The following is a 15756-nucleotide window of genomic DNA, read 5'->3' on the forward strand; positions in this document are numbered from 1 at the left end:
ACTAACAATATATGTAAGTGATATCCATCTTAAGACTCCCTTTATACGGTGGGGTTAGTGTAAACAGCCTGCGTGTAATTCACAATGAGCCCACATGGAAATAAAAGCATCAGCACATGGTTGAGAAAGCCTTGGCAGAAAGAGTCCTAAAGCATAACATTAGAAATGCAGCATGGCCATCAGCCCAAGGTGCTGAGCACACACAGCTCCCACCGAGTTCAACTGGAGCCCTGTTTGCCCAGGACTTCTGAAAGCCATGCCCAAAAGATCAGGGGTGAATCTGTATCTGGCAGTTCATTTCCTGGTTCTTCCTTCTTCCACGGATGTTGCTGCTGGGTTTAGCATGGCCCACAGTATCCACCAAGATACCTACGGCCATATCCCCCATATCCCCATAATCCCCCATAACCATAAAGACCTGGGTAACCGCCGTATCCCCCATGGCCCAATAATCCCCCGTAACCGTAATGGCCACTGTAACCATATAACCCCCTAAACTCCATAGCCGTATGATCCCCCCCAACCTGATGAGCCTCCAAAACCAGGTGCGACCACAGGTGCTCCTACAGCTCCCACTCCACTGTGTTGAGGGAAAGTGCTGAGAATTGGTCCAGGGAGGATCACGACAACGGGTGAGGGTCTGATCACCACTTCAGTGTCAGAGCACTGCCTAACGCATGGCTCGTTGCAGGTGCCAGTAACTGGACTGGGTCGGGCCACCCCACATTCTGGATAGCACAGGCTGGAGAAAGCCATCTTTCTGGGATGGAGGTAAACCTCAAACGCACAACAGGGACTAGAGTCAAAAGAAGGTACAAGTACCGGTCAAAGACTTCAGCTTATGTCTTCAATAGTGAGGAGTAACAGCTGGTTCAGAATAAAGTAGGAGAGCACTGAACTGGCCCTTTCTCTACTAACCTAGGGAAATGTATTCATAATTCAGATAAGTGAAATATGGTTAAGTGACTTTCTCAAGTTACTGAATAGATTGAAATGCCCTAATTCTTTTTCCGGTTAATAGGAAATATGTTTCCCATGAATCCACTAGTGCCTGAAACTAAATACCTACACAAGATAATTATGGAAGACCATCCTGATCCCTCATAAAAATCACATCAGTAAAAGCAAGATTCAGTCTTCAATGAAAATAGCCCCTACTGTCACATCTCTAGAGTTCGAAAGCAATTGAGTGTAATTGGACTTACCGAGTTCACTGAGGAGATGAAGTCTGGAGAAGTGATTAGAAGAGCCCTGAGTCGTGAGCACTTTTCTACAGTCCCTAGGACTGCCTGGAGCATCTGGGATGCTGTTTGTGGTGATGGTCCTAATTAGTTACCAAACAAACTTGATTGTCTTGCTATCTCCTCCTTTGGATGGAGCTGTTTTCCTGAGGGGCTTTGATCATTGGGCCAATCTCAGCCTCAGAGGGTGTGACATGCACATTGCACTCTTCATCTTTCTTTCATCTTAAAATTGTATGGGCCAACTGCATTCCTTGTGTCATTTTACTGACTTTTTTGTGGCTGCAGTGAGAATGAATGTGAAGGTGATTTTGAGCGGCCTCAATAGCACAACTGGCTCTGACGGAAGGAATCCAGGTTGGTCCTTTCAATTCATGCTGATCGTGGTTAGGGGCTTTGGGTCATTCATTGTAAACCTGCTAGGAAGGAGGGAGCCATTTTTCTGCATTCTCACCTTTCTCCATCTCACTGGGTCAGATCCAATTCCTTTTGAAGTCAATTGGAATCATTCCAATTCCTCCAGCATGTTTCCTGTCAGGACCTTACATTGGAAATTCACCTGTTGGCAGGGGTATAGTAAAATGCCCTATGAACAATTTTAGTCCCACTACACTTTCAAACTGGAACTTAGCAGGGACCTAAGCGGAGCATGGGCCTTTGTGATGGTCGTCTGCCAGGGGTGAATCTTACTCTACGGTGAGTAAAACTTTACCTAATGTTGGACCTCCACTTGTGTCACTAATGAGGTCACAAAGGGCTGCCTAGAACAGATTTGCTCACGGGTCAAAGTAGGGATGATGGCGAGTGAAAGGATTCAATCCTCTTTTGTAGATAAGGTTTAAGTTGCAGAAAGCATTTCTCTCTGAACCAGAATATTGTTTAGAACGTAAAAGATATCCCCAAGAGAGGCTTCCACAGCCAGGGAAGAGGGCAGAAGGATCCTCCTTTAATTTTAAGGGCTTGAACATCTTTGAAGTTGGAGCAACTCTGCTGATTTACACCAAGAGAGAGCCTGCACTTTCAAATAAAAATGTTTCACAAAATACCACATGCAAAACTACATTTGAATGAAAATTAAATAGCACCAGATTGTGTGGATTTAGATCCAGAATGTTGTTTGGGAGGTGGTCTATGTGCGCTACTTTTTCTTTCCTTGGAAACACGTCTCTCTAATGGGTCACAGGAACGCAATGGTAATGAATTCTTCTAGGTTTGTGAAACGAGGCACAGGGTAGGTTATCTCAGTAATATTTCCTTCCTTACATATGAGGATAATAATTGTCCAATGGAATTCAAGCTTGTTCATATGCAGTATAGGAATACAAATCTCAATATAGAATTCAAACAGAAAAATTTTGGGGACAATACAATGTGTCTGCTGAAGTGTAAATACCCACCACTGAGGCTAAATCTTCAAATAAAGAGAATTAAAGTCCATGGCAAGACTTTAGGTGGTTGATTGTTGTTCACTCTTACATGAGAAGATGTTTCACTACAAGCATCCTCCAAAAAACCATCAAAAAAAATTAAGAAAAAATCCAGAATGAGCCTCTCTAAGAGTTGCTCTCAGGTTAGTGATTTATTTGGAAGCCATGAAATGTAATGTATTAGAGGAGTAGACATGTTAGACGATGCCACTGAAGAAGTGGGGGTTCATTTTTGACACTGCCAATCACTCCCTGTCTGACCTTCACTAAAATGTGCCATGGTAAACAGATATAATTGTAATATGCAGGGTGGATCATCTGAAGTGTCCTCTGATCTAAGCATTTCAAAGCACTTTACAAACACACATCATGTTTTATAAGGCCAAAGAGATGTAATATATATATATATTATTATAATAGTAGTAACTTTTTAATGGGATTAAATGTTCCAATAATGAAGATGAGATTCTCTTTAAAGATGCATGTCAAGGTCTCAGATGTCATTCCAGTGCTCAGTTCATGAGTCTTAGCCTCTGAAATTGGGGCTCTTTGATTTTCATTCAATGAAACTTTGCATTTCCCATTTATATATATTTGACAGTTGAAGGGTAGATGCTGAACCAGCGTAAAGGAGGACAGTTCCATCCATTTGAGATTGAAGGAAGGCACCTTACCCTCCTTGGATTAGAGAAAACCTTTCTGCACCTCCACCTTCAGCTGCTCATATCTAATATAGAGTGAAATCAATGGGAACCATCAGCCATTGCATCTCCATGCATGGGCAGCCAAGAGAACTGGGTCTTGTGAGAGACTTCAGCTAATAAAGAAAAGGACTGAGTTAAGGGGAACTTCTTCAATGGTCAGATTGCAGTGGGATTAATTGCAAGTCTGATCAACCTAGGGCATTCTGGAAGTCCCTTCTCCGACAAAGTTTTTCAGCCAGAATTAGAATGATTTCAAAGTGCAAAATTGACCCTCGCCAGGATTTCTTCTAACCTGAACAGCATAAAATGCCTCTCCATAATTGTAGGGCACAGAATATCATTGAAGTGTATGGAACTGGACTGAGGTACATTGGCAACTGCATGGCTTGAGGCTTGAGACAAATAAGCTGCTGAGCTGTTTTCAGTGAAGTCTGCAGCTTTGGGGATATAGACCAGACGCTGGATCTGGGTTGCAGCAGGCTAGTGTCTCTAGCTCAACAAGACAGGGCTCTGGAAGTCCCAAGCTGACAGGGAAAATGGGATCAAAGCTAATTTCAGCAAATCAGACGACAATCCCAAGGAGGTCTCTGTGACCAAACCCATCACGGGGTGTTCTCCTGGTCATCTGCCCTGCTTGCATGTGGCTGGGGAACGAGGAGCCCGAGACTCTGCAGGTGATCAGATGGTCTCTGGGGCAGGCTCTCGCTGAAGACCTGAGGGAGGCAGGGACAGAGAGATGGTTTTCTCAGAGCAGCCATCAGCAGACTCTGATTAAAGAGAGGGAAAAGGAGAAAGGTAAATACAAGTGCAAAGTACTTCACTTAGGAAGAAAATCCAGTGCACGTGAGACACTGTCTGGAGAGACTCCTGGTCCTCAGGGTAGACTGTCAAAAACCAGGGCAGAGATCCTAGCTGGTGCTATGTCTATAATTATAAGTATCAAGTGTGAAACTTCCAAAGTACTATAATAGTTTGACAATGGAGTGACAGACAGTCCTCTTACACACTCCAGTCTCTCTTGCCTTGCCGGCAAGCTGGAATGTGTGCTAAATGGTGGTGACTTCCTGCAAAAATCAAGAAAATAGTCACATTGTATCTAGTTCCACACTCACCCAGCTCAATTTGCATCCCAGATCTCACATGATAACATTGATAGTCAATTCGACACTAAACTAACTAAAGTTACTAGCTAAGAGAAAGGAATGAGAGTTATTGAGATGTTAAAGCAGATAAAAATATATGTACAGGTTAGTCACAGTCTAGAATTCCTAAAGGCAGCAGAGATTTGGGAAACTGGTAGTTTCCCAAAAGTCTTTTCAGGCTCCTCAGAGTAACTCTTCTTCTCATTTGGTTATTCTGCCTGTGAGAATCCAACCAGTCCAGAGATGAAGAATTTTCCCTTGTGTCCATACTTATAGTTTCTTCTCAGATAAAGAAGCTCATTGAGTCACTACTGATGTGGGCTCCTTCTCTGGCAGAGGGAGAAGGATGCATTTAAGGTCTTTGATCAGCACACACAGTGACCACTTGTCTTCAAATGCACAAGAATTCCCACCTTCCCATTAAATTTCTTCATTTGCATTACACAAGACTTCTTTCTCATTGGATGGGTGATTTAGTTACAGGGCTATATACAATGTAAATGTTTGCTATTACCTTCTAACTGGGTACAGGTAAGTGAAAACAATGCATGCACCATCCCATTAGTTGTCAGGATGTTTAAACACCAAATAGATTCTTAGATATTGAACAATCACTTTCATTTATACTTATACACAAGTGAACTGGCCTGGCTTCCAGCTGTGAGTTTGTCAGTTCTCAGCTGACACTTGGTTTACCAGCATCACAGCACAATTACAAAATGGGGAACAACTGGTTAGGTGGTAATATAGCTGAAAAGGATCTTGGGTTCCCTAAAGCTTAGGCTGACTTCTCTGGAGTCTCAGTTAAAGTCTCTGATCACTAAATCTACACAGTCTGCTGAGTCAAAAGCAACATCTTCCTTCCAATTGTTTTCAGGAATCTTCCGTTGGAATCCAGGCAGACTCATTCTCCTCCTCTGCTGAAAACACTGTTAGCCAATCAGATAACTGATTAACCAACTACCCCATTAAGTATATAGATTTTAAAAAAACCCAACTCTGTTACAAGTCAATGCAAAACTGAAAACAGCAAAATATAAATGACTCTTCCCTACGATTACATTTACAGAAAAGTTGGTGACTCACACACGTTGAGACAATTTAATTAAAAGTGTTTGGCTAAAATAAAAAATTCAAAGTGTATAATTAAAATAAAAGGAATTACTTTTCCCTCCCAGTTTCCCCTGTAATTTACATTCCTCAGGCTTCCCTCTTGGAGGGTTGTAACAAAATCACTGACCTGCTGCAACATGCTTCCGAGTTTGAGCAAACAGCCTGTTTCCTGCTCCTGGGCCCAGCTTCTCCCTGCCGCACAGAGCACAGGGCCTGGCGCAAAGCAGCTGCCCTGACTGCTGCCCTCATGGGGTCTGATCCCAGCACCAGGGAACCGATTGGAGCAGCCCCTAAACGACCACACCCAATTCCAGAAGCTTCTGGCTGGGGAGTGCGAAATCTGCCTAGCAACAACGACCCAGACACAACTCGCTCCTATCCACCCTGCCCACACCAGAGAGCTCTTAAAGAGACAGCTCCCTGTTAGGGACGTGGGTTAATCTGCAGCAAGGGAGGATTAGGTTAGATCAGGGGTCACCAACTGGTCCATGGTGATGGACTGCTCAATCCTAGAGAATCTCCCAGTCAATTGCGCTCTCTCGTGGCGCAGCAGGGCTGCTGCTAAGTCAGGCTCCCTGCCTACCCTGGCCCCACACTGTTCCTATATGTGGCCAGCGAGGCCCCAGGGGTGTGGGGGGCAGGGTGCCTTAGCCTCGCTGTGATGCCAACCGGGAGCCGCCCAAGGTAAGAGCTGCTCGGCTTGAGGCCACATCCCAACGCCCAGCGCTGAGACCCTTCCTGGAGCCAGCACCCTGTAAACCATTCTTCATCCCAACCCCCCACCTCAGCCTGGAGACCCTTCCTGCACCCAAACTCCCTCCAAGAGCTTGAGCCCCTCACCCCCTCCTGCACCCCAACCCTCTGCCCCAGGCTCAGCGCACACAGGGAATCCCTCAGGCCCAAACCAGAGCCCGCACCCCTCCCAAACCCCAACCCCTCTCCAGCCTGGTGAAAGTGAGTGAGGGTGGGGGATAGTAGGCGACGGAGAGAGGCAGGGATGGAGTGAGCAGGACAGGGCTTTGCAGAAAGAACGGGGCCTCAGGGAAGGGGCGGGGTAGATCTTGCATTGCCCTTTAATTCAAAAAGTGATCTTGGGTGTAAAAAGATTGGAGACCATTGGGTTAGCTATCAGGAAAAACCTAACTGTAAGGGTAATTAAGCTCTGGAATAGGCTAACCAGTGGGTAAAGCTCTATTCACTATTTTTAGCTGATTAGTTTTCCCAGACAAATCTTGACAGACTGTGGTGCAAATTCAATGTCTGTAGTCTTTCAAAAGTCACGGGACTGACGTGGAGCAAAGCATATAAAGGCTGCTCCCTATATCCCAGAACCAAATGGGTTAACGGAAAGATGTCTTGGAACTGTAAAAGCTGTGCTAAGAACGTACGTCACTAGGCATGAGAATGATTGGGACATTTTAATTAATCATTTGCTCAGTGTGGACAGAAGTGTTCCCCGAGAATCTACTGGCTTTCCCCCTTTGATCTCCTGTGTGGGAAGCAGGCGAGGGGACCCTTAGGGCTAATTTACACTGGCAACTCTAAAAAGCCACTTCAATGAGGTGCGTAGCCGCGCTTCCAGCACTGGTGCACTGTTTACACTGGCGCTTTAAGCGCTGAAACTTGCTGCGCTCAAGGGGGTGTTTTTTCACACCATTACGTGAGAAAGTTGCAGTGCTGAAAAGTGCCAGTGTCAAGAAGCCCTTAGATTTGACTGGAGGCTCTGGGGAGGGCAGTACTGAGGAAAGAGGACAGCCTGGAGGGGAGTATGTCACTCGTTTTAAGGAGAATTTACAGGTAATGAGGAATTGAGGGAGACAGACCCTTGAAAAAGGTCAGGGAACTCAGCACACTTGGTACGATGGGCGAACTGCAGAAAGATCATTTGACTCTGCTGAGTTGCTGTTAGTGCTGACCCCAGTGAGGGGAAGCAAAAGGCAGGATTATAGGAAGGACATTGGAAGGAGATTGAAGGGGTGAAGGTCGTCACATTTGATGTAAGGAAGCCCAGCAGCAGAGGAATGGTGCAAATTGTGCATATCGATAGAGTAAAACTTACCGTCCAAAGGAGATGGCAGTAAATATGATTTGTTGTGTTGATGAAGAAACTGTCCCCATCCCTTTAATGGATTTGGTCAGGGAGAGCAGGGCAGAGAATCCCCTGGAAAGCCCTGAGTTCAGGGCGGGTTTAGATCCACCCCCAAAGCAGGATACGCCGGCCCTTTCCAGGCACCACAAACAGGATTTTCCTCGCCAGCTTTAACTGCCAAGACTGCAGACTCCAGGCAAACCTCAGGGTCCCGCCCTCTCCTAGCAGAGCATCCCCGGCTGGAGGGGAAATGCAGCAACAAGTTCTGGAGGAGGTGGAAAGCCTGCATGAAACGGGGGAATCCCTGAGTCAGAAAGCCCCTGGGCGTCTCCTATTGTAATGGTACCTGAACAGGACAAAGCCATGAGAGTGTGACAGACCCAGGGCACAGTCTAGACTAGTGAGTAGCTGTGTCACCCGGGCTCTAACCTGGGGTGCCCTGCACACTGCTCTGCTTCTGCAGCCTCCAGTCCTGGGCTGCTCCCCAACAGGCTCCAGCACGTCAGCCACTTCCAGCTTGGTGTGTGTGTGATCTGCAGCTAGGCACAGCTCAGCTCTTACCAGCCTTGTTCATACTGCAGGGTGACGCCAGCACAGACCCAGTCTTCTATTTCCCCCAGAAATGGATGTCCTGTACTGCTCAGCTTCTCCTGGACAATACAAGCTTAATTTGCAGCAAGGGAGATTTCGGTGAGATATTGGGAAAAACCTGCTAGCTATAAAGATAGTTGAGTATTGGAATAAGCTTCCAAAGGAGCCCCCTCTGCTTTGGTACAGGTACACAGGGCTGAAGGTCCAACTCCAGGCTGATGCCCTGGAGCACAGCGCTGCAGGAATATAATATGAAAATTGTCCATATTAAAGGCAAAGGAAATGTGGTGGCAGATGCACTGTCTGGGCAAGAGAGTTCCAAGCTGACATATACATTAGCCAGTGGCAGAATCAAGAGTCAGCGTAGGAGGGGAGGTGTGATCCAGGACCCTGAGCAGGCACGGAGTTGCATGGTGTTTTACAGAGATACCTTGGGTTGGACGTGTACATGTTAAGTTTACCAAAGGGTGGCATGTGAGGGCTCTGCCCAGAGCTGGTCATCATACTCATTGCAAAGCGTACGGACAGATACTGTTTCTGGAATTACGTATCTGTACCAGAAACCATATTCTTAAGGTCTGGGAGTTCAGGCAGGTATTGGGTATTGGGTGTTGCCCGCTTCACAAAGGAGGCCTGTTCACAGACTGTCCACAGACTGAGCCGAATGCTGATCAAGAGTTTGTCAAACCGACAAGAAAGAGACACGCAGGGAAAAAGCCTCCAACAACCAGCAGGGCAGCACCCTGTCAATGAGTAAAGAGAAGGGAGCGTTGGAGCATTCCTGGGGGGCAGAGGTTACCCCTCCCCTCCGGCACCCTTCACCGAGGAGACAAGCTGGTAGCGTGGCTTCCCTCATGAAAAACAGAGCACAGCACGGCCTGGCTGCAGAACACTGCAAGGTCTTTGGGTGAGCGTTAGTTAAATACATCCAGGTTTCACAATGCGGGTTCTGCTTTTATTTTATATGTAACCATTTGTTTCCAGGATTTCTATTTGCTACCATTTGAATCTCTTTGTTAAATAAACTCAGCTTGTTTTCAAGCTAAACGTGCCCAAGGGCTGCGTGTGAAGCAATGGTGCTGAGATCTCAGGTGGAGCTGGTGAGGTGGGCTGGGCTGTTCTTTCGGGAGCAGTGAATCTTGTGAGTGTCCAGTGGAGCAGGGCGGGATGCTCCAAGAAGCCCCTCGGAGGGCTCGGAGGTTGAGGTGTGCCTGTTGCTAACCAGCAGAGGGACAGCGGAGCCTGCGTAGGCTGAGAGGGGGGGATTTGTGTTGCCCACGGCTGAGGAGGCAGGATGCTGACCCATGGCAGATACAGTCATGGCTTCTCCACCTTAGTGCATGTTGTGCTCAGTTCTGTGTTCACACTTCAAAAAACATGTTGAAAAATTGGAGAAAGTTCAACAAAGAGCCAGGAAAAGGATCTCAGCTCTGGACAATCTGGCTTATAGTGAGAGACTAAGGAAACGTGTCCGCTTTAGTTTATCCAAGGGTAGGTTAAGAGGGGACTTGACCATGATCTACAATTACCCCCAAGGGGAAGACATTTCTGGCTGTCAACAGTTATTTAAGCTGGCAGACAAAGGAGGAACCTGAAGGCAGACAGATTCAGACTAGAAATAAGCTGCCATGTTTTCACAGTGAGGGTAATTAACCATTGGAAAATCTGACCTAGGGACGCAGTGAGTCAAACCTGGATGCCTTTCTAAAGGATATGCATCAGCTCAATCAGGAGATCTGGGTGTGAGGCAGAAACAATTGCATGAGGCTGGGTCTCTTCTGGTCTTAATGTTTATGATCTATGGGGCTGGTGAATTGTCTCCCAGGGAAGGAGTGGGAGTCTGCTCTCATGGAATATTTGTAACTTCCCACTCCAGACCGAGCTGTCTGTTCTCTAGCATCTGGGCCTAGGTAACCCCACTGCTCTGTGAGCTAGAGCAGGTTCTGCCTCTCCAGAACCCTCTAAGGTGGTTTGTGCCTCGCCTGGAGCTCGTTTTTGCATTCAGTTTCCCTGCAGAGATGGGGATGTGGTTATTATAACCACATCTGGGTATAAATATATAGTGTCTGTAATGAACTAACTAGTGTGTGACACAGAGAATGATGGCGAGAGCACTGCCCTCTACTGGACAGAATCAGAATTGCACAATAGCGTGTGGTGAGCCCATTACAGGGACAGCTAAGGGGTGATTCTCCTGTAGCTCACGTGGGTGCAGTCTGTGTTTTTGGAGCAGGAGGATCCAAGTTCTATCCTGAGTGACCTCAGCATGGAGCACAGACCGTGCAGCACATTGCAATGGGATCCGTCCCGACACAAGGAAGACAGAAAAGGTTCAGCACATGGAAATCAGGATGGGACAGGGAGTTGCAAATGCAGCTCAGCAGGAGAAACGCTCAGCTCTGGGCCTCTCATCCAAATGCAGGCAGGGGCCCTCTCTGCGCAGCTCCAGGGAGAGCCCAGCTTGTGCTCAGCTCCAGGGATCTGAGCGCCAAAAAGATGTGAACACAGTGGCAGGAACTCAGATAAGAGCAGATACACTGCTGAGGGCCAGGGGCCACTGAGTTGTGGGGTGGGGAAGCTGAAAGCACTAACCCTGCTGAGGCTGGCTAAGGGATAACCAAGGGGCAGCAGGAGAACAGGGAGAGGAATCAGCATGATAATGGGGGAGGGTGATATGGAGGAGTGGGCTCAAACTGCACAAAGGGAAATGTAGTTTGAGGGTCTGGGAAGATGCCAGGCCCAAGCTCCCCGGGTCTCCCAGGGCCTGAGGAGCTGGAGGCTGACTTGCCAAAGGCGACTGAACAGAGTGTTAAGTCAGCAAAGATTTTCAAATGCAAAATTCTTGTCCAGTCCGTCCCTCTCTCTAACGCCCACGACCAGTCGCTCCCTCTGCTTCTCCGACCGCGTTCGCTTAATCCACTACGTCCACGATGAGGGGTGTCATAACATTAGTCCCAGATTTGGACCTTAGCGTCCAAAATATGGGGGTTAGCATGAAAACCTCCAAGCTTAGTTACCAGCTTGGACCTGGTACTTGCTGCCACCACCCAAAAAATTAGAGTGTTTTGGGGCACTCTGGTCCCCCTGAAAAACCTTCCCTGGGGACCCCAAGACCCAAATCCCTTGAGTCTCACAACAAAGGGAAATAATTCTTTTTCCCTTCCCCCCTCCAGGTGCTCCTGGAGAGATACACAGACACAAGCTCTGTGAATCTAAACAGAGGGAGTCCACCCTCTGTAATTCCAGTCCTGGAAACAAAAGCACTTTCCTCTTCACCCAGAGGGAATGCAAAATCAGGCTAGCAAATCCAACACACACAGATCTCCCCCTGATTTCTTCCTCCCACCAATTCCCTGGTGAGTACAGACTCAATTTCCCTGAAGTAAAGAAAAACTCCAACAGGTCTTAAAAGAAAGCTTTATATAAAAAAGAAAGAAAAATACATAAAAAATGGTCTCTCTGTATTAAGGTGACAAATACAGGGTCAATTGCTTAAAAGAATATTGAATAAACAGCCTTATTCAAAAAGAATACAAATCAAAGCACTCCAGCCACTATAGACATGTAAATACAAAAACAACAAAACCATGTGTGGTACTCACACTTGGAAACAGAAGATTAGAAAACAGAAATCACTTCTCAAAGCTGAGAGAAAAGCAGGCAGACAGACAAAGACTCAGACACAAAATTCCCTCCACCCAGAGTTGAAAAAAATCCTGTTTCCTGATTGGTCCTCTGGTCAGGTGGTTCAGGTGAAAGAGACATTAACCCTTAGCTATCTGTTTATGACAAGGGGCGCCAGGTAGTCGGAGTGGCGGATCCCAAAGGTCTGGCCACGCTGCTGGACGTACTGCAGGGAGAGGGAGCAGAGCACCGCAGGATCAGCGCATGAGATCTCAGCTCCTCCCCCCAGCACCTGCTGGCACCCTGCGGAGATCCTGGCTTCCACGTTAGAAACACACACTCCCCCCGCCCCCCCATCAGAGCTCAATGCTCCCCCACGACTACAATCCTTCATGAGACCTTAGCTCCCCCACTACGCACATGCGCACACACACACACACACTGCATCCCCCCTCTCACATACACTACATCCCACACATACATCCCCCCATGTTATAAACACACATGTGCCCCCCATCAGATCTCAACATCCCCCATGACTACAATCCTGTGTGAGACCTTAGCTCTCCCGCTACACACACATGCACTCACACACACTGCATCACCCCCTCATACACACACTGCATCACCCCCACACACACACTGCATCACCCCCCACACACACACTGCATCACCCCCTCACACACATTGCATCACCCCCCACCACACACACACTGCATCACCCCCACACACACACTGCATCACCCCCACACACACACTGCATCACCCCCCACCACACACACACTGCATCACCCCCACACATACTGCATCGCCCCCCCCCACACACACACGGGCTGTTCACTGCCAGGGAAATCTCTCCATGAGATCTCCAGTCTCTCCCCCAGCCAACACGTTCTCAGCACCTCCCTGTCACAACAACTCTTGTGAGCCCATGTGTGTGTGGGTCCCGGCCCCCACCTCACCTTCTCCGGGCTGTGTGCCCCGGGCCCTGGTTTCTGCATGTTGTCCCCAGGGAGCATGTTGCGGGCAAGCATGCTGTACTGGGGGGCCCGGGTCTTGTACACGCTGGGTTCCACCACACGGTAGTTACAGGGCCCTGGCGTCTGCACACAAGGAGAGCAGAGCTCAGTCGCCAACAGTCCATTCCCAGGGGTGCTCCCCCCAAGCAGGCCGAGCCACAACCCAGCTGGCATCCTACACCCCCATTCCCCATCGCCAGTGTGTCCCCCACCCCCTTCCCTCACCCCCTTCCATCTGAGTACCCCCCTCCCCAGCTCCGCGGCTACCTCTCACCTTGCTCAGGTCCTCATAGAAGCTGCCAAGCAAGCTGCGCCCCAGGAGGGAATAGTTTGGGGCAGAGCTCTTGCCGACGACCTTGGGCCCAATCACTGGGGGGAGCCCGTAGGCGGCAGGCCCTGGGATGGGGGAAGAGGGGTCAGCGAGGGAAAGAACTGACATTCAACCACCACTTTGGACAAATCAGAAATCTGACAGGGCTGCTCTAGGGAGCGGGGGAGGGCAGGGGAGGGCAGGACAGGAGTGAGGTGAGACTGGGGAGAGGCAGGGTTCAGTGGGGGTGAGGACAGAAGGAGAAGGGTGGGATGTGTGGGGAGAGCAGGAGTGAGGTGAGACTGGAGAGGGGCAGGGCTCGGGGGGCTGAGGGCAGAAGAGAATGGGGAGGGGTGGGGAGGGCAGGAGTGAGATGAGACGAGGAAGTGTAGCCTATAGGACTAACCTGCTTGGTTGCATATATATATATATATATTTTTCTTATAGTTTAAGTGTTTGATGCATTGTAATAGGTTTATAAATTTATATTAAAGTAGGTTTGGTGGTAATGCAAAAAACCTACAGGCCATTTCCTGTATGTTAAGGTAAGACAAAGTGAGCATATCGATAATAAAACCTTTTACTCAAAAATTAAAGTGAACCTACAGCTTGTTACCTAAGTAGATAAGTACCCCCGCCAATGTCTGTGACCTTTTATCTAGACCAATAAACAATGAAAAATGGCACAGGGGGGTTTCAATGTTGTACCCACAAACTTAACTGGTGCACCCCAAGGACACTTCTGTGTGTATGTACATGTCATCAATACGCACAAACATACTAGCCTATGGGGTAAACGCACCCCAACATTTTGTGGCTAAAAAGTAAACTTTGGGCATAATTTTTTCCCCCAGCACATGTGCCCTGTAGAAAAGGTAACTCACCTCGCTACAGCGCTCTGCTCTGTCATTCTCACTTCCATTCTATTTCTACTTGATCTCTAGCGAGTCTATCTAGCTACAAGAACTACTACTATTAGGAGGCTGCACTTGTTCTTCTGAAACTTTAAGTTTAAAAAAAACTAAGCAGAGCTCGGTTTCCCTAAGTTTTGTTCTTACTTTGTTTATTAGGTTTGAATTTTAAGTTTAAGTTAGTCAAGTAAAACCCCTTCCAGTGCTTCACCACCCTCTTAGTGAAATAGTGTTTCCTAATATCCAACCTAAACCTCCCCCACTGCAACTTGAGACCATTACTCCTTGTTCTGTCATCTGGTACCACTGAGAACAGTCTAGATCCATCCTCTTTGGACCCCCTTTCAGGTAGCCAGCGGCTCTGGCCTCTGTTCAGCATTCAGTAGCAGTTGCCAGGTTCCGGGGTCCACTCGCACCCCAAACCAGTGGGTTGATCCCCCCCTCTGACAGTCTCTTGCCACCCTGCCCAGTAGCACCCACTTTGGATAAGAGGCTGGAAAAGCAGTGAACTGGCTCTAGGGTCCCTGGGTGTGGAGATAGGCACGTGCGGGAGCCAGAGCTCCCGGGAATGGGAAGGGGAGGATGGGGACAAATCCAGACAAATGTCTGAGCCATCGGTCACTGATTTGTGCCTGGGAACCTCGAGGTGTTTGGCCAGTGATGCAGTGGGGCGATGGGGGCAGGAGCTAGGTCATGAGCTCTCCTACCTGGAGTCTGGTCATTCGCAAACTCCTTCATGCGCGAGGCGAGCGAATAGATGGGCGCGGAGCGATAGGTCCATTTCCCTGCCTTCTCTGGAGAATATCGACATGAAACAAAGAGGGAGGATAATATTGGAGCATGGAGAGGGGGGACACGCCCCATACCACACTGATTGGCAAACCGTGGACTGAAGCAGCTGGGAGCTCACTGATAGCACTGGTCTACAATTTTTGAGAAGTCATCTGCTTCAGAGATAAAATGTGATATTTATTATGTATTTTGATGTGCTGAATTCAAATATGACAATTAAAACAACTGATTGGCTACTGTTTCTAAGATATTTAAGTTTTTACATTTTATGTCTATGTCTATTGTATAGATAGTAGAGTTTTAATCATAAATTGTAAACCTAGGTCTTTTCATGTGTTTATGGTTGCTATACATGATAATATTTCACCTGTCCTGTTTATGTAACACTTTAAAAATCAGCAAAAGGGTTATAACAATAAAATTTATTATGAAACAAAAGGCAAAAAACTATTATGTACATAGTTTAGTCCTATTCAGTGTCTTCTTGGCGCTTCTTGGCTTGTCTCTTGTATTCATTAAAAGGAGCATCTCTTGTCACTGTCCAGCAATAGTCTGCAAGAATTGATGGGCTCCATTTGCCCTGAGAGCCTGCCAGGAGATTCCACTGCTGTAGTCTGGAGCCCAACAGCTCTGCCTTACTCTTGGGTAGTTCCAAATTCCTGACAAGGTCATTCAGTTCACCTTGTGTTCTGAGGTGTGCTTCAGAGGAGGAGGATGGGAGAAAATGTGGGTCCTGTGTCACTGATGGTTCAGGACCAGAAGTTTCATCCTCTTCCTCTTCCTCGTCTGACTC

General features: G+C 47.7%; 1 protein-coding gene across 1 annotated transcript in view; it reads right to left on the bottom strand.

Moving 5' to 3' along the window:
* Nucleotides 1–15035, bottom strand: part of LOC127039688 (outer dense fiber protein 3-like) — a 264021-nt gene extending 248986 nt beyond the window's left edge. Inside the window, exons 1-4 of the mRNA XM_050933536.1 lie at nt 14879–15035; nt 13225–13346; nt 12894–13034; nt 11401–12157 (exon numbers count right to left, since the gene is read on the bottom strand). Coding sequence (XP_050789493.1) covers nt 12083–12157; nt 12894–13034; nt 13225–13346; nt 14879–15035 — 495 coding nt within the window. The 3' untranslated portion in view covers nt 11401–12082. The remainder of the gene's footprint in view (nt 1–11400; nt 12158–12893; nt 13035–13224; nt 13347–14878) is intronic.
* Nucleotides 15036–15756: the final 721 nt, after the last annotated feature.

The sequence above is a fragment of the Gopherus flavomarginatus genome, chromosome 1 (genome assembly GCF_025201925.1).
Source record: "Gopherus flavomarginatus isolate rGopFla2 chromosome 1, rGopFla2.mat.asm, whole genome shotgun sequence".
NCBI lineage: Eukaryota > Metazoa > Chordata > Testudines > Testudinidae > Gopherus > Gopherus flavomarginatus.